This window comes from Sceloporus occidentalis, unplaced genomic scaffold (assembly GCF_023333645.1).
Source record: "Sceloporus occidentalis isolate IW3139 unplaced genomic scaffold, rSceOcc1.0.p SCAF_126, whole genome shotgun sequence".
Taxonomy (NCBI): Eukaryota; Metazoa; Chordata; class Lepidosauria; order Squamata; family Phrynosomatidae; genus Sceloporus; species Sceloporus occidentalis.
Genome location: NW_028317106.1, coordinates 254,030 through 276,597, shown reverse-complemented (window position 1 = coordinate 276,597; position 22,568 = coordinate 254,030). Strand labels below are relative to the sequence as shown.

General features: G+C 50.3%; 1 protein-coding gene across 5 annotated transcripts; it reads right to left on the bottom strand.

Annotated features, from left to right (window-relative positions):
• Positions 1-6,333: 6,333 nt before the first annotated feature.
• On the bottom strand, positions 6,334-10,165 carry LOC149281884 (26S proteasome non-ATPase regulatory subunit 12-like). 5 transcript variants are annotated; one of them, XM_089498862.1, is made up of 11 exons: positions 10,061-10,165; positions 9,827-9,886; positions 9,380-9,508; positions 8,963-9,070; positions 8,571-8,675; positions 8,113-8,262; positions 7,705-7,839; positions 7,442-7,554; positions 7,106-7,280; positions 6,707-6,784; positions 6,334-6,543 (listed from the first exon to the last, which is right to left on the bottom strand). In XM_089498862.1, exons 1-11 carry the CDS (start codon positions 10,163-10,165, stop codon positions 6,334-6,336), a joined length of 1,368 nt encoding a protein of 455 aa, XP_089354988.1. The 5 variants fall into 5 exon arrangements, with proteins under 5 accessions (XP_089354988.1, XP_089354989.1, XP_089354991.1 ...); XM_089498863.1 differs by having other exon boundaries at positions 7,705-7,830; XM_089498865.1 differs by lacking the exon at positions 6,707-6,784.
• Between the last annotated feature and the right edge of the window lie 12,403 nt (positions 10,166-22,568).

The following is a 22,568-nucleotide window of genomic DNA, read 5'->3' as shown; positions in this document are numbered from 1 at the left end:
GACTTAGGGACAGAAATCCTAGCAAGAGACAAGTCGTTAATGACCCCCTGGAGCGCGATATGCCGCAAAATCTTTCACAGCCAAACATACACGTTGTTACATGATAAACAGCAACCGACTGGATACGTATTTGTTTCAAAACCACGTGACATTTTCTCGAAAGGCAGTAAATGTAATGCGTTGGCAAGAAACAAAGTACACCAGTATGCCCGACACCACCCTGACAGCAGGTATACATTCAATGTAGGGGAATTTGCACAGGACGTAAACCTCCCAATACGGATACACATTATACCGGCCATAAAACCTCGAGAAACGGCCAACCGGAGAAAGGAGCGTGAAGCCGGTAGCCAGGGGCGTTTATTCCGTTCCACGGGAGCTTCTCGCGAATGGAAAAGTCATTACGCAAACACGACCCGAAGACGCTGCAAACGCTACAAGTATCGCAAGCAAAGGCAGAAGAGTCGTTTGGCGGGACGGGAACCTGTCAGAGTTTAGAGATTTAACACAGCACTGCGTAGAGTGCCGACGGAGTAACTGTCTTCCGTATCTCGTACTTCACCCACCCCCCAAATTCAGCAGGGATCTAGAATCCAGCCAAAAATGTAAAAAAGGTTTGTTTCCATCATCATGTTTTTATTTTCATATCTCTGGCCATGATAAGTTCCATTAACATTATATATATATAATTAATATTTGCGATGATAATCACATGATCTCACAAAATATATGTAATAACAAAAAAGTATTAATACATTAAATATTAATGAAAATCAATTTAATAAAGAATTCATAAATTTGTGATAAATATTAAATAGCTAAATTCATTGTAACTAATACGCTTACACACGCACTTTATATGCTCACACCTTACAGTCAAATACGCTAACCCGGTACACTAATACACAAACTTTAACACTATATGGTGACATACACTCACTAGTGCCACACTGTTACACACACACCACCATACACGCTAACACCACATGAACATAGTATCCAACATACACTGACTTTGGCACTATACATACACACACTGACTCTAGCACTATACTTATGTACATTCACACTAACACTACTGCACAGACGCGCGCGCGCACACGCACAAACACACACACGTAACACGGGCACCATTTATTTCCACTTCAAGCCAATACAGTACATAGGCTTTTAAAGGAGCCCCACCAATGAAGAATGCATGTAAAAGTACCATGTAAGCAAATTTAAGGCAAAGTCCCACGGAAAAAATATAATTTTGTCCATGAGCATAAGCCCCAGTGCTGTATACAGTAATATAACCCCACCACACACCGCTGTATACAGTAATATAACTGATTTTTTCACAATCTCCCTTTATCTGCAGATCTGGAGCCGCCATTGTTGTCAGTCATGTGATATTTTGGGTGACTTTCACTGCTATTACACCGCACTTGCTTTATGGCAATGCTAATTAAGTCAGTTCCTCCATAAACTTTAGTCAGTGTCTGACTGGGTGATTAAGACCTAGACATTCTATTGTTTCCCACAGGCAGTATGATAAGGAGTCGGGTTGTTTGTCTAGTAGATCCAGCTCAGGTAACAGAGCTGAAAATATATTATATTATGGGCAAAACAGTGCAGTACTTTAAAAAAAAAAAAATGTAATATGATATTAGTATTAAAAACATTAATATGCATTTTTTAGCAGTCGTGCTCTCAGACAGGCCTGGTAGCAGATCACAGATACAGTCGTGCTCTCACACAGGCCTGGTAGCAGATCACAGATACAGTCGTGCTCTCACACAGGCCTGCTAACAGATCACAGATACAGTCACGCTCTCCGACAGGCCTGGTAGTGGATCACAGATACAGTCGTGCTCTCAGACAGGCCTGGTAGCCCCAATTTCCTAGAAGAGGAACCCTTTTGTTGGTTTCTATGGAATATACAGAGCTTCCGGGTCGTATAACATATTCTCTCTCTATGCAACGTCTCAGTAGACATGGCCAACAAACTCACTGCTGGTTAGTGAAAAATGAAAGCGACGTTTTTCCTATTTTTGCCATTTTATTATGTTCTTTTGTATGCACTGTGAAAGTAAACAAATCTGCACAAAACGGTAACAGACACATGGCAAACAATGGGTGCCACAAACACTGCTCCGGGTTCATAAATAAGTATTTGCCACCTTGAAACCAATTTCCTGCTTTTTCATTGAGGAAATACACAAAATGTATAATATGGAAACACAAACATCTAGAAGTGTCCCTAAAGGCCAGAAGGACACGTGTGAGAAAGAACTGGTGTTATTACGCGGGATGTTACGATACACCGGGGCAGATACAAACAGCGTGAAACATGGGACCCGCCGGCATTCCGGCCCCCGTCTAGTCGCCCGTTCCTCCCGCTGTAAAGACTCAAACCTTAATCAGTCGTTGGTCTCGTCTTAGATTAAGGAGCCATATGTCTATCCCATGCATGTTTAATACCCTCACTGTATTACCCTCTACCACCTCTGCTGGGAGGCTGTTCCATTTGTTTACCACACTCTCAGTAAAGTAAAACTCCCTTCCATTTCAACTCAGCCTCTGACCCTCTAGTGTTAGATTCCGGTCTCTTGTTGTAACTTTTCTTCCCTCCTGTCCTTTGCTAAATCCCTTTATATATTTGAATGTCCCTTTCCAGTCTCACTCTCTCCCCATCTCCTCTCTCTCTCTCTCTCTTCTCTCCCCGCATCTCAGAACATATTAAGATCCCTCAGTCTTTCTTGATCGTTTTTATCCTGTGGCCCGTTCCCCATTTTCCCTGTATACCCCAAGTGTTTTTGCCAGTCCGGTTAACCCCCCAGCAGGGCGAGAATCCTTTCATATACCAGGCCTGATGGGCGCTATGCATGAAAGTAACTAGATTTATAACGGTTTACGCAAGAGCTGTATGTCTGTAGAACGAGGCAAAACACGGCGTAATCGCAAATCAATACAAAGGAACGTGGGCGAAAACGCGAGCGAAAACGCGTGACCAAGAACAGAGCGCGAACGTTTCTCCCTTCATCCTGAAGAATTAGCCCCACGGCCACCGAAGAGAACATTCCACACACTATTAGGAATAATAATAATCCTAATGATAACCGCGCTATATTGACACTACAGATTCATCTTTACCAATATGTTAGCGGCTTCTATAAACCCGCAAGACCCTTCCCCGTCCTCTGTGACGCCCACAGCCGTAGGGCCCGGACTTACCGTCACTGTCCTAATAATTATACTATGGCGCAGAACGCGCAGGGAAAGAAAGCATTCACAGACCCCGGTCAGACTCCAGTAACAGAACCGCGATCAGCAGAGAGCAGGCCCATCGGCTACCAACTCCGAGTGAGCCGAACCAACGGGCCCGTTTACTGCGACTCACTGAAATAATGCTGAAACGGGTCGTTTACCAGAACACCCGCCTCAGTAACACCGGAACCGGCACTGAGTGGGTCCAGTCACTCGGTGCCGGAACACAAGCCAGGCCAATAACCTACACATGTTCTTCCGGCACTCCGACTACAAATCACAGTATACTCAGCCAGCAGGGGAGAAAAACCCTAACCCAACCCCAAAGACTGGCAGGACCCCCCACTCCCAAGGTCCCCAATGCATAGAGCCCTGAAACCCCCTCCCCATATCACCAAAATAAACACCCCCTCCCCCCCGCAATTTAGCAGCGGCAGCCCCTCTGCACCCCAATTAATAAAGCCAGGTCCCTGCCACAGCCCCCCTCACAGGCAGCGCCCAGGCTGCCCCCGGGTCCAGCTCCTCGGGACTCTCAGGCCTCCCCTGCCCGAGTCCTGCACAAAGCCCAGCCGGGGGCTGGAGTAAACCTCCAGGCCGGGAATGTAAACAGCCGGTCGTGCTGCACAGTCCGGGCCTCCCCGGACCTTCCCTACCGGCACAGTCTCGGGGTACGGGGGCCTTGGGCTCTTTGGGGGACCGTGTGGTACCTCAAGGTCCAGCGGCTCCGGGGAGGGGGGGAGTCAGGACTTACCTGTCATTACTTTCTACGCCATCTTGGATCGACTTGTCAGGGGCCGCGGTGCACGGCGGGAAAGGGCTGAGAGTTCCTGTGAGGGGAGGAGGGAGAGCCCACTCACTGCCGGGAACGGGGGAGGGAGCGGGAGAGCCCACTCACGGCTGAGGATGGGGTGTGGGGAGGGCTCACTCACTGCCTAGGGTCAGTTATGTGAGGGCCATCCTGTCGACCGCCTACGGTTGGGGAAGAGAGGGCAGACCCGCTGACTGCCTAGAGCCAGGAAAAAGAGGGCAAGCCCGCTAAACGCCTAGGGTCAGGGAAGAGAGTGCGAGCTCACTGACTGCCTGGGGCCAGAGAAGAGAGGGCGAGTCTCCCCACCGCCTAGGGTCAGGGAAGAGAGTGCGAGCTCACTGATTGCCTGGGGCCAGAGAAAAGAGGTTGAGTCTCCCCACAGCCTAGGGTCAGGGAAGAGAGTGCGAGCCCACTGACTGCCGGGGGCCAGAGAAGAGAGGGCGAGTCTTCCCACCGCCTAGGGTCAGGGTAGAGAGGGGGATAGCGCAGGAATGCAGTGAGTGAGAAACCAAGTGGTTCCACAAATGGAACCACAAATATTAGAAGTAGAGCGAGAGGAACCCAAAGGGCTCGATGGTCCCAAGAACAGAGACTCCCTGAAACCATAAACAGCAGCGAGCGCCGGGAAAGCAACGGCCGACCGGAACCAAACACCGTGAGGACACACTGATAGTGAGGGGGGAACACAAACCTCGCTTAAACCAAGAACGGCGGGAACACAGAAGAGAACAGAGGGCTCACCCTTGCCGAGAAGGGCGAGAGCGCAGCGCGAACGAAGGAGATACGCAGGAAATGGTGGAAAGAGCTTCTTGATGCATACGAGACTTTGCACATCTTCTCTCCCCTCTCGTCCGACTTAGAGGAAGATGCGTGGAGGCGCAGAGATTAGCGCACGCCCCGATGCAGAGATTAGCGCTCCGCGTGGGTCATGCTGGGCCATTTCTTGTGAGCGTTGGCTGGATGAGGCTTGTCAAGACTGCAGCTTCCCTTTCGGAACAAGATTTTCGTATTTACTGGAACCTCCACCGTGAACCTCTCAGCTTTCACCCCATGAGGCGCTTCAGAGCCACAGCAAGCAAAAGGGGCGCCCCTATACTCACCGTGACCTCCAGTCTTACTGGTCTCAAGAGGAGCGCTCCTGCACCCCGGGCCCTGGCAAACCCTCACGCTGAAGAACACGCTTGTCTCTCCTGTTTAGTTAGCAGCACATGGGTCACACGCTTTAGAGCAACAGCCCAAACACGTGAGCTTCGGAGTGTCTCCATCTTGTCTGCCATTATAGCTTTTGCTGCAAGTCCCGGCTACCTGCTTCAAACCGAAGCCACAGCCTCTCACCCGTTATTCTGAAATCAGTCTTCGGGGTCCTTCTGCCAGGACCCTGGAATCAACATTTAACCTTTTATACAGCAGATAATGAAAGGGAACATTGTGCTGACACGTTACGGACTCCGCGGGGGCAGAAGAGGCTCCTGATACACATAATAAACAAATCTCACTTTTTGCCTCAAAGTGTTCCCTGTGGCGGCCGTGAAACAGGACGGTGGTCCTCTGTACAGAATACAGGAATCACTCCCACCACTACCCCCCACCCCCTAAATATTAGGGTGCTATTCTTTAGAGTTTGATTAAATAGCAGATACAGAAACCAACGATAGCCCTTTGGTTTTGCTAAAAGCCCTTCCTACAACGCAGGGGGTTTATTATTATGTACCCCAATAACTCGTTCAGTTACTGCCACACGCGGTATCTTACACCGATGCGGTGCGTCCGCGTGGGGCAATGGCCAACCTCGTCGGATCGAGCGATGGATTCCGGGAACATCTTTGGGGATTTGCGCCGAACCCCTAACCGTCCGCTTCGTCTCGGGGGCTGGAAGACTTCGGTGCAGCCCCAGCGGTTTTAATAAACACACCATATCCCTTTCTACTGTCTGATAGTTTAATGTTCCGTAATGACCAGCAGACATTCCTTCCACCCATCTGGTACGAAAATAATAAAAAAAAAAACATTCAAAAAGCAAGATTTCTACGTCTTTCAACCTACAGGAACCGCCATGGTGCCGACACGGGCGATGTACACGTATACTTTATTACCGAGCAAAACAATCAGCATTCCTTAATTCCGTGTTCTGGGACTTACAAAGGAACATAAAAAAGAATGTATTGGATCACCGCATGTGTGCCCACATTCGGTGCCAGAGGGTCTGTAACACCGCAGATTACCGGAGGGCCCGCGGGGGCAGACGCACCATCCGGTCCTCGCTACGGCACGGCTCACTGCAGATTATGGATCATCTCCTCTTTGGCTATGAGATGCGTGGTCTTGTTTACCAACGACATCAAGGAATTTAGTTTCTGAGACCAGTCATTTAAGAGGTCATTGGGGTCCTTTGGCCTCTGGAAGTTGATTATCCCAGCCAATCTGTCTACCTTGGCATAAATAGTCTTATTCACCACGAGACTGGAGAGGAACTCTTCAGATTCCTGAAACGAACCAGAAAAAGGAAGACTTTAACACACCAATTATCCATCTAATACATGCGCGGCCGCAGCAGCTTCTCTGTGCTTTCTAGAGAAACATGGAGGGCGCATGTATCAGTAGGGACTTGTGGACTATCTCCATCCATGAGGGCTTGGTCTCACTTACATCAACAGACAGATCCAAGAGCTGGGCCATTCTCTTCCGGGTGATTCTGGTGTAGTACTTTGCCATTATTCTAATATTCTGTAACAGAAAGCAGGGGTTATGAATGAACTCGACAATTTCTACATAGATCAGCATCTCTTGTACAAAGCATCATGTGATCCGCCTTCCTCCCAGGCTTTTTATGCGAGTATTCACAGGGTTAACCGTATTTTAGTGTTTGGAGTGTTACGGGATCACCGACAGGTAGTAAAGACTGGCTGCTCTCCCTCCCCAGATGTTTGCCCCAAACTTTCTGTACGTAATTTTTGGGGTATTAGGCTGCAGATGAATGTGATGCTTTCTCATCTGACCATATGAACCAACTGTCCTGTGGTTAAAGTCTTTCATAAAAGCACTCACGTGTTCGACCACTCTGTTTTTTAGGTCTTTCCATCGTTTTTCTCCCTCCTCAGTGTAGCTGAACACATCGGTGGCTGCGCTGTCCAGAGAGCCCTCTCTGAGCTCCTTCCCATAATCCTCTACAAGGGTGCTCCAGCGCATCAACTCCATGGTGGTAAAAAGCTTCAGGAGATCCCTGGGGATGCACGAGGTGTCAGCACCAGGTGAAGCCAAACAGTAAAGCTAAGCCAAGCCGCATCTCTGACTTTCAACACCAGTATCCTGATGCCACGGCAGCCGCTACACCCAGTTACTTAAGCGCTAGCCTACTGGTAGTGACTCCCATACTCTACTTACTTGTACTTGGGAATGTCCTCCAGTTTTTTGTCTGCACTTATTCTGTGGACCAGGTCGGACTGTTCATTGTCGTAGGGAGACAGGATTACATACAGGACAACGCTCTTTAGTGCCTGTTTGGGTTACGAGACAGAGTGAGCAAACAGGTAAACAGCATCTGCGGATCAATGTCTTCCACGCTCTGCGTATGATTCATCTAACAATCATATTACGCAACGCAGCATAATATTTATCAAAGGAAAGGCTTTAAATGTTCATTTTACCTGCTGCCACTTTTCACTTTCTGCTTGGATACAGGGGGTGTCGTAAATGGCCCGGTAGTGCTTACATATGGACACGTAGGAGCCCTCGTGCTGATCCAACTGAATCATTAGATTGTAATATTTCAGCTTCTGCTTCTGAAAGAAGATTTCAGAAAAAATGAAATGGCGCGAGCCTGAGTGCGTGTGCGTGTACCGTCCGCATGTTTCTGGCACCAGACCCTTGGCTCGCACACGTCATCCCACGAGCCTGGTTTAATAGTTAAAGTGCCCCTAGGAGACAGCGCAGGAGTCTCCCGCATACTGCTGGTTAGTATGAGACGTCTAGAACGGGCCGGACCGGTCTGTCTGCAGAGCACAGCGGAGGAAATGAAAGCGCGATGACGCTGGACTCACACCATTTACATTTACCTCTGTGTTCTCTTCTTGAAAGAACTTGGTGTTGATTTTCTTGCTTATGATTTGTGTTCGAACATAATCTTTGACGGCGATACAGAGTCTCATCTGCTCCAAGATAAACTCGGCTTTCTCCTTCTTCTCCATGGAGCCGTACGTTTCCACCTAAAGTTCCAGAATAAACACACAGGAGGTGACGACTCCCGTCTCATCTTTCTACGTTTCATTTAATCCTTCTAAGTTATTTTTTTCAAGCAAATTTATTGAAGTATTCAAATATTTGATTTAAATATTTAGTCCTGACTTTGGCCTCACCGCACTGCTTAAAGGCGATGATAATGTGACCGGGGCTCGCTGAGGTTTCATTTCCCACATGCTTTCTGCCACCCTCCCCAAATGATATCAGGGTCCTGAGAGTTGTATTCCCGCAGGATCCAGCCCCCGTTAGCTGTCCGCTGCTTCAGACAGATTACCTGCAGCTCTTGCAAAATTGAAGCAGCATCTTCCACGTCTCCGCTCTGTTCCTTTATAGCGGACAGAGTTTTTGTAAGACGGGCCCGTTCAATCTCTACGTAGATCTGTGAGCAAGAAAGCAACAGTTACAGCAGTCACGTGGCCATACAGTACCGCAGAGCGTTATCACGCCATCAGCCGCCACTTACCAACAAAAACACCGACCCACGGGGTTTACAACAAACTAGGCGGGATGCAGCCTATGCGCCCGCACAGCAAATTATTATAAAGTATGGCTCATTTAAATCTACGGCCTTTATATAGCACAAATGCATCGAGAGCAGCAGTAAAACAAGCAGGCGTCTCACATCTGCAGCAAGTAGGATCGTATCCGGCTGGAGAGAGCGCTCACCTTTCCCTCAGTGACAGATCGGAGGGTGTCGATTAACCGCAGTTTAATAGCAAGGTCTGTGATCTCCTCCACGTACTCACAACATTTCTGCACCATCTTAGCAACTGCCTGAATCAGAAAAAAATAACAGGAACGAATCCATGATTATCAAGGTGTTTTCCGGGCTCTGCATTTGGTTATCGGACCCCCCACGTGCAGCACTGCAGGAAACCAAAGTGTCCCCGTCTGTGAGGCAGCCCGCCTCGGACAGGGAATTCATCTCTTACAGCACAGCGTCTGGAGACGGCAATTTCGTGGACTGCAATCTTATTACTGCAACTACAAATCTGCCGAATTACAGATGAGTTTGGAAACGCATCGCTGTCCCAGCTTCAGCGGCTGGAGCCTGCTTGGGGGGCGAGCTGCCATCGCGCTCACCTGTTTCAGCTGGCTTCTCCTTTTTGAAAGTAGCATGATGTTTTCATTCAGCAGGTCCCATTCCTTGGCTTCATAGCACATTTTAACAATAGCCACCAAAATACGGGATGTAGACACCATGTCCGAGGCCTGAGGAAACCAAGCACAGTGTGAGCGATCCTGCCCCATCTGACACGGACAGCCCCCCGATTCTCTCATGGCTTCCCTGCGGGGGTAAGGAGCTGCGCCTGAAGCCTGCCTCTTGTCCCCCCCCTGATTTGCTGGCAGGATCTGGAAGCAGAAAGTTCCTTCCTAGCACAGTGCATGGGTAAAAAGTTACCCCATCCAATGACACCCTGCCATGGTTGAAGGACAGGAACACTTTTAAAATATATGAAATACAAATAAATGTGATCAGACTGATAGATTCCACGTGTAAATAATCCACGTCCGGGAGAGCGCCCGTACCGTCCGAGTCTGCTTCTCTAGCGACAGCAGAGTTTCAACCACTTCTTGCAGCCGTCCTTCCTATGAGGGAAACAAATATATGAATCAGTAACGTCACCCCGCGCAGATTCAAGAACTCTCTACCCCCCCTGGGCTCAGATCCTCTCTGTCTACCCCCCCCCCCTCTCTCTCTGCTGGCCCACTCTCTCCCTCCGTCGTGACTCAGCCTCCTGCCGCTCTCTGTTTCTCTCTCACCCGAGCCAACTTCTCGCACTCGAGCAGCCTCAGGTCCACCGTGGCGCTGTAGTCCACTTCCATCTTGACGATGCGGCCATCGGAGCGCTCTGTTTCTTCAGACATGGCGAGACCGAAACGGAGAGCGAGCGAACAGCCTGACAGCACCGGCAACAGCGAACAGGCGAATGCCGCGGACACCTTAACGCGAGGACCCCAATGACAATGAACAAACAGGCAGCTGAAAGGCACGGTCAGGGCAGCCCGAGTGATGTCACGAGCATTTCCGGGGACCTGCCGCCAGAGGGCAGTGCTTTTGACTCAACTTTATTAAAAAGAACAATTGTTGTCATCAGCGCCATAGAGCAGTAGAAGTTTATAATAGTGATGGGAAGTTCGTATCAGTAAAGTAAATCGGTTCATTTCGAGTAATTCATTGAAAAGAACCGATTCATCGGTTCACTCAATGTGACTCACAGCAGTTAATGCTTCCCAGTCCCTCCCTGCAGTCACACAGACGATTTGCCCCGCCTCTTTCTGCTTCCCAGTCCCTCCCTGCAGTCACACAGACGATTTACCCTGCCCCTTTCTGCTTCCCAGTCCCTCCCTGCAGTCACACTGACAATTTGCCCTGTCCCTTTCCTTATAGTCGTACCTGGGAACTTTTGGTCTCCGGCTACTCAGAGCCTTCCCTTGCGAGACGTGCCCACTGACGTCGGTGGGCAGTCCCGCTGACGTCCTCTGGAAACACCCCTAATTTAAGCAAAAATGGGCGGGGAGCGGAGCGTGTCAAGATTCGGGTCTTGACCCGGGGGAACCGGAGCTTCACCCGGCAATCTCCTGGTCCCGGAAAGTTCCCAGGTATGTTTATAGTCTATGAGTCCTCCTGCCTGCCTAATCAGGATGATTTATTTTTTGGAGCTGCTCCAAACGGATCTTTGAGTCAGTGAACTGGTGACTCAGAGCTGTTCTGAACGGTTCTTTGAGTCAGTGAACTGATGAGCTGTAGCCTGATCCGTGAGTCTGTGTTCTGTGCAGATGACTCACTCTAGGATCATATTACCAGTGCAGTTAATGATTCACAAACTGAACTGTTACAAATGAATCGTTCAGTCTACTAAATGTGCCGTGTGCCACGCGTGCAGCATTATAATATGCACTGAGCTCTGCTGCATGGGATACCGGCCGGCTGGTGGCTCCGCCGTGTCACGGAATGCATAAATCCCATAGACTGCGGCGCTGCAGTCCGTGAAGACGCACAATAAGTCCCGTGAAGCGGTTGCAGCTGGGCACACGCGTGGTTAAATCACGCAGTCCGTGTCCAGATCTTATCCCTCTCACTGGTAATAATTTACACGCAAATTCCCTCATTTGACCCCAGGGGGTGCGGGGGGGGGGGGTTCAGGCTGCTGCGCTGGAGGCTTCTTGGGCAAATAACTGAACGCAGGGAGGTGACACGCGATGCAGATACAGACCTCATCTAGAGTAGTGGCTACAGTTCTGGAGGCTCCATCTGCAGAAGGATAGACATAAAGTAATAAAGGAGAAAACGAGAGAGCGGAATCTAACACGAGAGGGTCAGAGACTGAGAGGAAACGGAAGGAGATTTTACTTTACTGAGAGGGTGGTAGATGAGTGGAACAGCCTCCCAGCAGAGGTGGTAGAGGGTAATACAGTGAGGGTATTAAACATGCATGGGATAGACATACGGCTCCTGAATCTAAGACGAGACCAACGACTGATTAAGGTTTGAGTCATCAGGAGAAACGGGCGACTAGACGGGGGCCACTGGGGGCCAATCTGCCGGTGGGTTGGGTGAAGCTCGGGGGTAGGTGGCTGCTGCCCACGCCGGGCAGATTCTCCGATTGACCGGTGTGTCACACCCATGTTCCGCACACGCTAACCCACTGCGCTGGTATATGCGCCATTAACCTTTTACATGCTAGTAATCCCACAGGGCGCGGCCGCGAACATGGGGGTCACGGCTACTGTAGTGGCGCCTGCGGGGTCCGTGTTATCGGCGTCACTGATACAGTCTGCGCATAGAATAACTTAAACGCCCCTCCTCAAGGGTTTATTCCCTCCCAGCGTTACTGGAAAGGCCCCCCTTTATTATAAAATAATCCGGTGCCTGTAGGTACGGGGGGGGGGGTGACCTTACCGGGATTCTAAATGTTTTTGTATTATTTATAAACATTGCTGGGGGGCATTTCCAGGGTAACCCCCCCCCCCCGGATGTGAATGATCAGCCTCTCACCCTGTTTGTATTCTGGGGCAAGCAGTGAGGGGGTCCCAGGACACAAGAGCTTACAGTCTAAAGACAGAGGACCCGAGAGATGGAGTGTCCGCTCCCAGTGTTACCAAGACAACAGGTGCCCGCATACCCTGTACGGCACGCGTGGATGAGGATGCTGAGAGTTGCGGTGCGAGGCAGGCGGGACAGGCTGGGAGGATCTGCCATTGGACCCGGAATTCCCCCCCCCCCGTGCTGATGTCACCCCCCCGTGCTGATGTCACACGCGAGTAGGAACTGAAGCTGCATTACTGAGCAGAAGGGGCAGATACAGGGGCATCCCGCAGCCTCATCACACCGACCGGGGCAGATACAGGGGCATCCCGCAGCCTCATCACACCGACCGGGGCAGATACAGGGGCATCCCGCAGCCTCATCACACCGACCGGGGCAGATACAGGGGCATCCCGCAGCCTCATCACAGCGGGGCAGGCATAGCTCTGCTGGGTTGCGGAGATCTGTGCCGTTTCCACGCGTGGGTCCGGCCCCCGTGCAGCGGGATGGTGGCTGCAGCCTGAGCCCCCGTGGGGTTATTGCGCGGAGTTGCCCCCCCCCTCCGCACCATGCTGCTGAAAGAGTACAGGATCTGCATGCCCCTCACGGTGGAGGAGGTAAGAACCCCGGAGTTACCCTGCTCGGGTGCATGGAGGGTTAATGGGGTCTGCAGTGTGGGAGGGCAGTAACCCATTCAGTGCCGAAGGGGGGCATCTAACAGACCGATGTCTGCATTTAACCCCATTGAGTCTCTCTGGTGCCCTTAACCCATTCAGTGCCTTCAGTTATTTGCTTCTCGGGGTAACGCAGAATGTGCCCGCAGAGCGGGGGCCCCGGAGAATATGTGCCCGCAGAGCGGGGGCCCCGGAGAATATGTGTCCGCAGAGCGGGGGCCCCGGAGAATGTGTGTCCGCAGAGCGGGGGCCCCGGAGAATATGTGTCCGCAGAGCGGGGGCCCCGGAGAATGTGTGTCCGCAGAGCGGGGGCCCCGGAGAATATGTGTCCGCAGAGCGGGAGCCCCCGGAGAATATACACGCGGATAGAAGTTATCAGAGTATAGATCATGTTATCCCGTGCGTGTACCGTATGTTATCCCACGCGTGTGCCGTTTGTTATCCCGCGCGTGTGCCGCTGTATCGTATGTCATTCCGTGTGTGTATTGTATGTGATACCCGGTATCCCTGGGTGCCCTCGCATGCTGTATGAAGTTCCACGCTCTGCATTTTGGGGTTTATAGGGTTAATTGCGTGATCATTACAGGACAGCCAGGTGTCGGGGATGGCGGCCCTCGAAGTGCGGCAGAATTTTCTGGTCCTGCCGGGCGCATTAGGAGAGTGCTTTTTAGGGGGGCTTTGTGGCCCAGATCGGGGCGTCTGCATGCGAGGGGGCAGGGCTTGGCGAGTACCCTGTCTACCCCTACAGGGCAAAATGAGGGCTCGGCCCCCTCTATCCCAGAAATTCCCCCCGCAATCCCAGAAATCCCCCCTTTCCCCAGTAATACCCCCCCAATACCCCTAACCCCTGCAGGACACATGGTGGGCATTTGGTGTCTCGCAGCCCGCCGCCTGTCTCATCCAAAGCCTTTGGGGCGAATGAGAAGCATACTGTCAGTAATCGCCCCCCGCGGGGGGTATTTACTTCTAAGTCTTTGATCTGCTTACCAACCGTCTGCCGGCCAGCGCAGATCCCACAATGTCCTGAAAGCCGCTGGAAACGCGGACACAGTCTCTGCTTCAGCGCGCTTTCCCCATCACCTGTGCTCAAGCAGGACGATCCCAGCGCTGGGATGGGGATGAGACCCCGCCGCTGCGTGTTTCTCTGGGGGGGTCCTCCGTGCCGTACTTTGGGGGTTTTCATGCATTTTCTGGTTTTGATGTTTCTATAGTAATTTTTTGGGTAGTTTCCGTGATCCGGGCGGGGGGGCCAAACACGCGACGACCAATCGGGATGGGGGAGCCAGGTGCATGCTGGGAACGGACTGGAAATACCGCTGTCTCCAGGTTTTTGGGGCAGAAGCCATCCGTTTCGTAAAGCTTTGTGTCTGCGGCCGGAACGCGATGTTTGGCAAAGGACGGCATCTCAGGGACGGATCGTTCCGGATTTAGAGCAAGGATGTCTCGCCCCGCAGAGATAATTTTTCCGAAGGACGAGCGAGACATTGAAACCCAGGAACACTAACAGCCACCGTCAGGCTCGGGCCCCTAGGAGCCAGCGGTCGCAAACATCCCCAACCGGAGACACCGAAATCCCCCCTCCTCCTGCGCATATTCCCACGCAACGCAGCGAGGATCCCGTCGGTTCGGCAGACATTCATCCAACAGGATGGCGATGGCCAACGGGTTCGATGGAGTGTGATGGACTGGCGGCCGGGAGCGGCCCCCCTCAGAGAAGAACCCGGGGCCTGTGCACACGGTGTAACGCGTCCCCCCGTGTATCTGACGTGTATCCGCCGTACCCGTTCCTTGCCCGTTTTAGCTCTTGCAGCCGACTCTGCGGATTAAGACGGCTGGTGTTTTTCCAGGCCGGCCACCGCTGGCTGCGTTTTGGCGTGTTACTGTGCTGTTGCCTGGCAACCTCTCTGAGTATATCACGTGTCCTGTCATGTGATCGGGGGACGCCAGTTCCAGCACCGGCCTTTTGAGTCACCCCCCTCGCTACACGTGCAGCGAAGGCCGCGCTGGTGCAAGGTTCATCCCATGGAACAGTCGATGGAATGCTCCATTGGTTTCCATGGCGACTGCTCCACTATTACCGTTAATTGTTTACATTTTCGCTTGGATACAGTAAAGAATGCTTTCTAGAAGCCCCCAGAATCCCCCTCAGTAAATCCGGGAAGAATTAATTCCGTCACTGCAGCCAACGAGCCGAACTAAAGAGCAGCAGGTAATTTGCCCAAAAATAGCAGATTTTGCAAATTACTCCGACAAACTCTGCGTGGCGGGGAGCGGCAGACGGATGCGCCGGCGGTTATTTCAGCAAAACCACAAATTTGACCACAAACTGGTGAATTTGTGATTTAATAATAAGATTTTGTAACGAGAGATTTTATTTTAAAAAGAATCCTTTTAATTCGGAAAATTGAAACCACCTCATAAAAAATGGAAAATCAGCCGGAATTTCATCGCCTCAAATATTTAATTAAACGGCCGTGAGAATGAAACAAAAATCCAACCGCTTCACAGAAAGAACAAAACCAGTGCGGGTTTCTATATCTCCTCCCGGGATCTGCTCTATAGAACGGATCACGATAATCTAGGGGAGATCTCCCAGGGATCTATAAAGTGGGATCACTAGATCTGTGTCCTCCCGGGATCTGCTCTATAGAACGGATCACAATAATCTAGGGGAGATCTCCCAGGGATCTATAAAGTGGGATCACTAGATCTCTGTGTCCTCCCGGGATCTGCTCTACAGAACGGATCACAATAATCTAGGGGAGATCTCCCAGGGATCACCAGCTCTCTGTGTCCTCCTGGGATCTGCTCTGCGCTGTGAGATCGCCGGTACGTCAGCATGCGCGGGGGGGGGCAGGTCGGATTTAGCGGCAGTCTCTTTGTGATTGGGGAAGGATGTCTCGGATGATGTAAGGTTTGACTTCCGAACAAACAGGAAGCTCAGGGAGCGATGTTCCCTGCGGGGAGATCTCCGGCTTCCTGGATGCCAAACACAGCAACAACCCCCCGATTACCCTAATAATACCCCCCCAGCACACGCGTGATATTCATTTCACATGGATGTAGAGGACACAGCACTCTGTTCTTGGCGGGGATCCCTAAAGTCTAAACCCTCTCATTACTGTCATTTTGGGGATCCATATGACGGGGATCCCATCAGCATGCGCCGTCTCTGTCCTCATCGGGGCTGCGCAGGAAAGCATATGGCAGGCGCAGGACGGGGGAGGGACCGCTGCTGTCTCTGCAGCCATTAGAGCGTAAGCTCTTTACGCACAGATTAGGCGCTGTTACATAGACCGAGGGGCATAATCTGGGATCATCCATGTGATGAGATGTCTCGTCCAGCCCCGGAGACTTGGGGGGCCGTGGCGCTCACAGAGCCTATTCCGGGAGACCCCTGTAATAATGCCCCAGGGGGCAGAGCGTTTGGTTTGTTTCGGGAAGCCCCCGTCTCCAGGCGCTCTCATTCAGACAGCTGTCTCTCCTCCATTTACTTTCGGCAGTCTCGGTTTATCCTCAGCGCTCTCTTCTCCTGCCGTCTGGGAAGGTCGTTTCATGTACTGTACGCTCCATCTTTGCCCCTTTGGGGTATCAGGCCTGACGTTTTGTACGTTTGCCCCATTCAGGGGGCTTTAGGTCACTTCATTGTATTCAAAGCATGGGGGAGAAACATAGCGTGTAACCGCTAGTCACGGAGCTTACGCTCTACCAGGAGACGCTACGACAAACGTAAATAACGCATTATCGCACAATGCGTGTCCCACACGCTGCCGTCACGTATGGTGCCGCTCTGGTGGCATCTCCAGCATCCCGTCAGTGGCCGGGCCGGATTTCCTAGGAAAGTCCAGGTTTTGGTTCATTTCGTGGCCCTTGTAGAAAGAGGATGAAAGTTGTCGTTTTATTAACATACTTCTAATAACGCGTGTGCTCCCGTGTCGTGTCTCACGCTCCGCACACGCTTTCATATCTCGCTTTATAAGAAAAGTTGGCATTTGCTTCACTTTCACATTAAAGTCACCATTTTTGCCAAATGGCTCCCGAGGGCCACTCCCCGGTGTGTCAGCAGGTACCTGGATATATGCGCTTCTGATCCGGTCCATGTAAATCATGCGTGTCCGTGTGTCACGTTCTGTGACTTTCCCCTTTATGTGGTGTGTTTTTTTCGGCCCCTGCGAGGGCACGGGGGCCGTTTTATCCCGAGGTCCTATTTCAGGCCGACATGGAAACTCTCTCAATGAATGCATCTTCAGGAATGGGCTGCCGTGTCCTGTGTCACATGATATGTCAGCCGAGCCGTCATGTGACACGTATGTTATGTACACTGCCTTGGGCTGCCGGCCCAGAAGCGCCACATTTTCCTGGCACAAAAGGAGACTTAAGCGTGTAGAAAGCGCGGTCCACGGACACGTCATGACGGTCATATCGCACACGCGTGTCTTTCCCAGCATTATCCTGAAAATCATTTATGGGGAGAAGCTGCTGACCTCATCCAACAGCCACAAAATCCAGACGGGCCACCAAAGGGTTAATCTGCCCACCCGTGTCGGGTTAAAGCCCCTCCACGTGGCTTCTTATTGCAACTTCTTTAACTGTGTGCCGCGGCAAAGTGCGCACCCGTGTCCTGTGTCCCGCGTGAATTATGTACGAAGCATCTGTTTGCTGACCACGTGAGGAGGACAGCCACACCGCAGGGCATGCGCACACGCCGGTAACCGCAGGGCATGCGCACACGCCGGTAACCGCAGGGCACGCGCACACGCCGGTAACCGCACACACGCCGGTTCCCGCGGGGCACACACGCGCTGGTGGCAGTTGGCGACTCGCTGTAATGATGCCGGTTGACGCACACACGCCGCTCCCCGTGGGGCATGTACACACGCCGGTGGCCGCACACATGCCGCTTCCCGTGGGGCATGTACACACGCCGGTGGCCGCACACACACCGCTCCCCGTGGGGCATGTACACACGCCGGTCTCCGCAGGTCATGTACACACACCGGTGACGGCACACACGCCGGTCCCCGCGGGGAACACACGCGCTGGTGGCAGTTGGCGACTCGCTGTAATGATGCCGGTTGCCGGTGGGCAGATGGCGGCACATGGGGGGGGCTCTTATTGTCTGATGCGCCCCCCTCGCCTCCCATTTTTTGAAAGTTATATAGCAGAACTTTCCAGCACCAAGCGGGTTAATCCTGGGGGGGAGTCTCAGAATCTGGCAGAGTCGGCAAAACAGCCGGTGGCGTCCCCGACCCGCGAGCGCGCTGACAGCTCCTTGGCACGGAACGGGGCTGTACATCAGATCACTGTTTGTGCCGCGCAGCCGAGTATACAGCCTGTTACACGTGGAAATTAACCAATAACAATTACAATGGTGGCAGATTGCAATCCCCCCTCCCCGGGGGCCGATCTGTAACATGCAGTGCCCGCGATCTGTCAGCGCAGGGGATAATGTTAAGCCAGGAATGGTACTTAGAAGACGGGCCCTCAGATTTAGGTACACGGAGGGGTGAATTCCCCTGGAGAAGCCGCCTCAGATCATTCCGATGCCCCTGGCTCTGGAGGTGGCATTATCATACTCAACGCAGCCTCGGTGCCCGCCTAGATACCCTCATCCTTTACAAATAAGTCAATTTAGTAACACGGCCCCAGACCTCCCAGTAGCCAGCAGCCCCCGACTCCCAGTAGCCAGCGGCCCCAGACCTCCCAGTAGCCAGCGGCCCCAGACCTCCCAGTAGCCAGCGGCCCAAGACCTCCCAGTAGCCGGCGGCCCCCGACTCCCAGTAGCCAGCGGCCCCCGACTCCCAGTAGCCAGCGGCCCCAGACCTCCCAGTAGCCAGCGGCCCCCAACCCCAAACTTTGTTTCAGTGGCTCTAGACTTCACAACCTCTGTATGTATCATATGGTACATGCAGCACAATAAACAAACATACATCATAACACGTGAGCTACATGCGTGTCTTAAACATCACGGTAAACAAAACATTGGATACTTTGGGCATTTTCATTGTTTTTAAACAATTAGTGCAACAAACAAACATACTTAAGGAGGAAGAGGATTGTCCTGAAATAGCCGCGCAGGACAATGACCATTCGTACCCCGGCCGAAGTGACCTGAAATATTCCCTCCCCGGGGGCCACGCGATAAGGCAACTGAAGAAGAGGTGGGGGGCCACTGGAGGCTGAACCCTGTTTAACCCTCTGAGGGCCAGAATACGTCACACAGGAAAGGGCCGTGGTGCTGGGGGCCCCTAGACCCCTACTACGAGTGTTAAGGATCTGCTGGGCTTTTAACTAATGAAGACACATTAATATGATGTCACAGGTCATGTACAGTGACCCGATGACATCACTGAGATTCCTTGATCACATGCCTAGTGCACGCTTTGGTATAGAAAAGGTCAGGGGCGAAAAAACAAATGGAACCAACTGTTCCTTTAAATAAATGTCAGCGTCAGAAATACTCTGTATCCTCCGTGAATTCGTGGAATTTCTTATTGAGGGCAGGTGGAACGTAGCACTCCTCTGGCACTGCCAGCTTTAGGGATGGAGGAGGTAAGCGTGACCTACATCCCCGGCTCCTCGCCGTTTATATCCCGCCTGCAGCCCCCAGACGGGGGGGTCGTCGGGCCGCAAGGCCTTGGGGGACATTAAGCGGGTCACATGACGTTTCTGAAGAGAGCAGGGTCGTGTATTGTGTTATATCGTCTATATGATATTATTATTTTGTATTACGTTATATCTTCTATGTGTTATTATTATAATATTATTATTATTTTGTATTACGTTATATCGTCTATATGTTATTATTATATGTTGCCGTTATTGGGTATTACGTTATATCGTCTATAAGTTATTATTATATGTTGCTGTTATCAGGTATTGCGTTATATCGTCTATATGTTATTATTATTATTTTATATTGCGTTATATCTTCTATATGTTATTATTATTATAATATTATTATTATTTTGTATTACGTTATATCGTCTATATGTTATTATTATTATATGTTGCCGTTATGGGGTATTGCGTTAAATCGTCTATATGATATTATTATTATAGTTTGCTTTTATATCGTCTATATGTTTATTATTATTTTTTTTATGTTATCGTGTATTGCGTTATATCAGCTATATTTTGCTGTTATATCGTCTATATGTTATTATTATATGTTGCCGTTATTGGGTATTGCGTTATATCGTCTATATGTTATTATTATATGTTGCCGTTATTGGGTATTGCGTTATATCGTCTATATGTTATTATTATATGTTGCCGTTATTGGGTATTGCGTTATATCGTCTATATGTTATTATTATATGTTGCCATTATTGGGTATTACGTTATATCGTCTATATGTTATTATTATATGTTGCCGTTATTGGGTATTGCGTTATATCGTCTATATGTTATTATTATATGTTGCCGTTATCAGGTATTGCGTTATATCGTCTATATGTTATTATTATATGTTGCCGTTATCGGGTACTGCGTTATATCGTCTATATGTTATTATTATATGTTGCCGTTATCGGGTATTGCGTTATATCATCTATATGTTATTATTATATGTTGCCGTTATCAGGTATTGCGTTATATCGTCTATATGTTATTATTATATGTTGCCGTTATCGGGTATTGCGTTATATCGTCTATATGTTATTATTATATGTTGCCATTATCGGGTATTGCGTTATATTGTCTATATGTTATTATTATATGTTGCCGTTATTGGGTATTGCGTTATATCGTCTATATGTTATTATTATTATTATATGTTGCCATTATTGGGTATTGCGTTATATCGTCTATGTCACGGCACAGCGTACAGAGGAGACTCCGTAGTCAGGTAGGACTGCAGGGATGGTCCAGAGAGCCGAGGTCAGGATACCGGAGAGCAGGAAAAACGAGGAGCAAGCCGAGGTCAGGATACCGGAGAGTAGGATAAACGAGGAGCAAGCCGAGGTCAGGATACCAGAGATCAGAATAGTCAAGCAAGCCGAGGTCAAATACAGGAATCAAGCAGAGGAACGCTATCTGGGTGCTAGCACAGGGCATAGACGACCATCAGAAGGCAAGGTCTTAGTGTACTGAAGTCTCTTAAGTAGGCACAGGAAGTTAGGCACTAATTGGAGATCTCCCGCCAAAATTTCAAAGTGCCGTTACGTCACTTCCTGCGCGGCCATCTTGTGGTTGGCGATTGCGTAATCGTCCTATATAAGCAGGTGCAGTTTCCTCGGGCGCCACTAGGTGGCGTGAAGAAGAACGCGTCCGGATACCAGAGCTGGACCTGTGAAGCTGCTGGGAACGCGACGTGGAAGAGGTAAGTTCCCCTTCCATCTGCAGCGGCTGTCTCCGCTGTGCAGAAGCGGGGGGTCTCCCCCTTCTCCGCGGCGGCTGCGCCTGCCCTGCAGAAGCGGGGGGTCTCCCCCTTCTCCGCGGCGGCTGCGCCTGCCCTGCAGAAGCGGGGGGTCTCCCCCTTCTCCGCGGCGACCGCGTCTTCTGTGCAGAAGTGGGGGGTCTCCCCCTTCTGCGCGGGGACCGAGGTTGCCGTGCGGGAGCAGGGGGTCTTCCCCTACCTCGCGGCGGCTGCCGCTGCCGTTCAGAAGCGGGGGGTCTCCCTCTTCTTCGCGGCAGCTGCGGCTGCCGGACCGAAGCGGAGGGTCTCCCCCTGCCTCGCGGTGGTTGCTGTTGCCGGCCGGGGGACCCAGCGGATCTCCCTGCCGGTAGCGTGACAGTCTATATGTTATTATTATATGTTGCCGTTATCGGGTATTGCGTTATATCGTCTATATGTTATTATATGTTGCCGTTATCGGGTATTGCGTTATATCGTCTATATGTTATTATATGTTGCCGTTATCGGGTATTGCGTTATATCGTCTATATGTTATTATATGTTGCCGTTATCGGGTATTGCGTTATATCGTCTATATGTTATTATATGTTGCCGTTATGGGGTATTGCGTTATATCGTCTATATGTTATTATATGTTGCCGTTATGGGATATTGCGTTATATCGTTTATATGTTATTATTATTATTATACGTTACCGTTGTGGGATATTGCATTATATCGTCTATATGTTATTATTATTATTATTATACGTTACCGTTGTGGGATATTGCGTTATATCGTCTATATGTTATTATTATTATTATACGTTACCGTTATGGGATATTGCGTTATATCGTCTATATGTTATTATTATTATTATTATTATACGTTACCGTTATGGGATATTGCGTTATATCGTCTATATGTTATTATTATTATTATTATACGTTACCGTTGTGGGATATTGCGTTATATCGTCTATATGTTATTATTATTATTATTATTATTATTATTATATGTTACCGTTATGGGATATTGCGTTATATCGTCTATATGTTATTATTATTATATGTTACCGTTATGGGATATTGCGTTATATCGTCTATATGTTATTATTATTTTATTTATTATGATTATCCGCGCTCTCGTTAATGATGATTAAATGTCTGATATGGGAGATGTAAATGATTCGGCGGATTAATTATACCCGGCGGATGCGGTCTTATAACG

Coding starts and splice junctions, on each gene's coding strand:
- LOC149281884 (XM_089498862.1), bottom strand. CDS start 10,165: ATGTCTGAAGAAACAGAGCGCTCCGATGGCCGCATCGTCAAGATGGAA. Junction 7,840..8,112: donor TTCAAGAAGAGAACACAGAG/GTAAATGTAAAT, acceptor ATCTTCTTTCAG/AAGCAGAAGCTGAAATATTA. Junction 7,555..7,704: donor AAAGTGAAAAGTGGCAGCAG/GTAAAATGAACA, acceptor TAACCCAAACAG/GCACTAAAGAGCGTTGTCCT.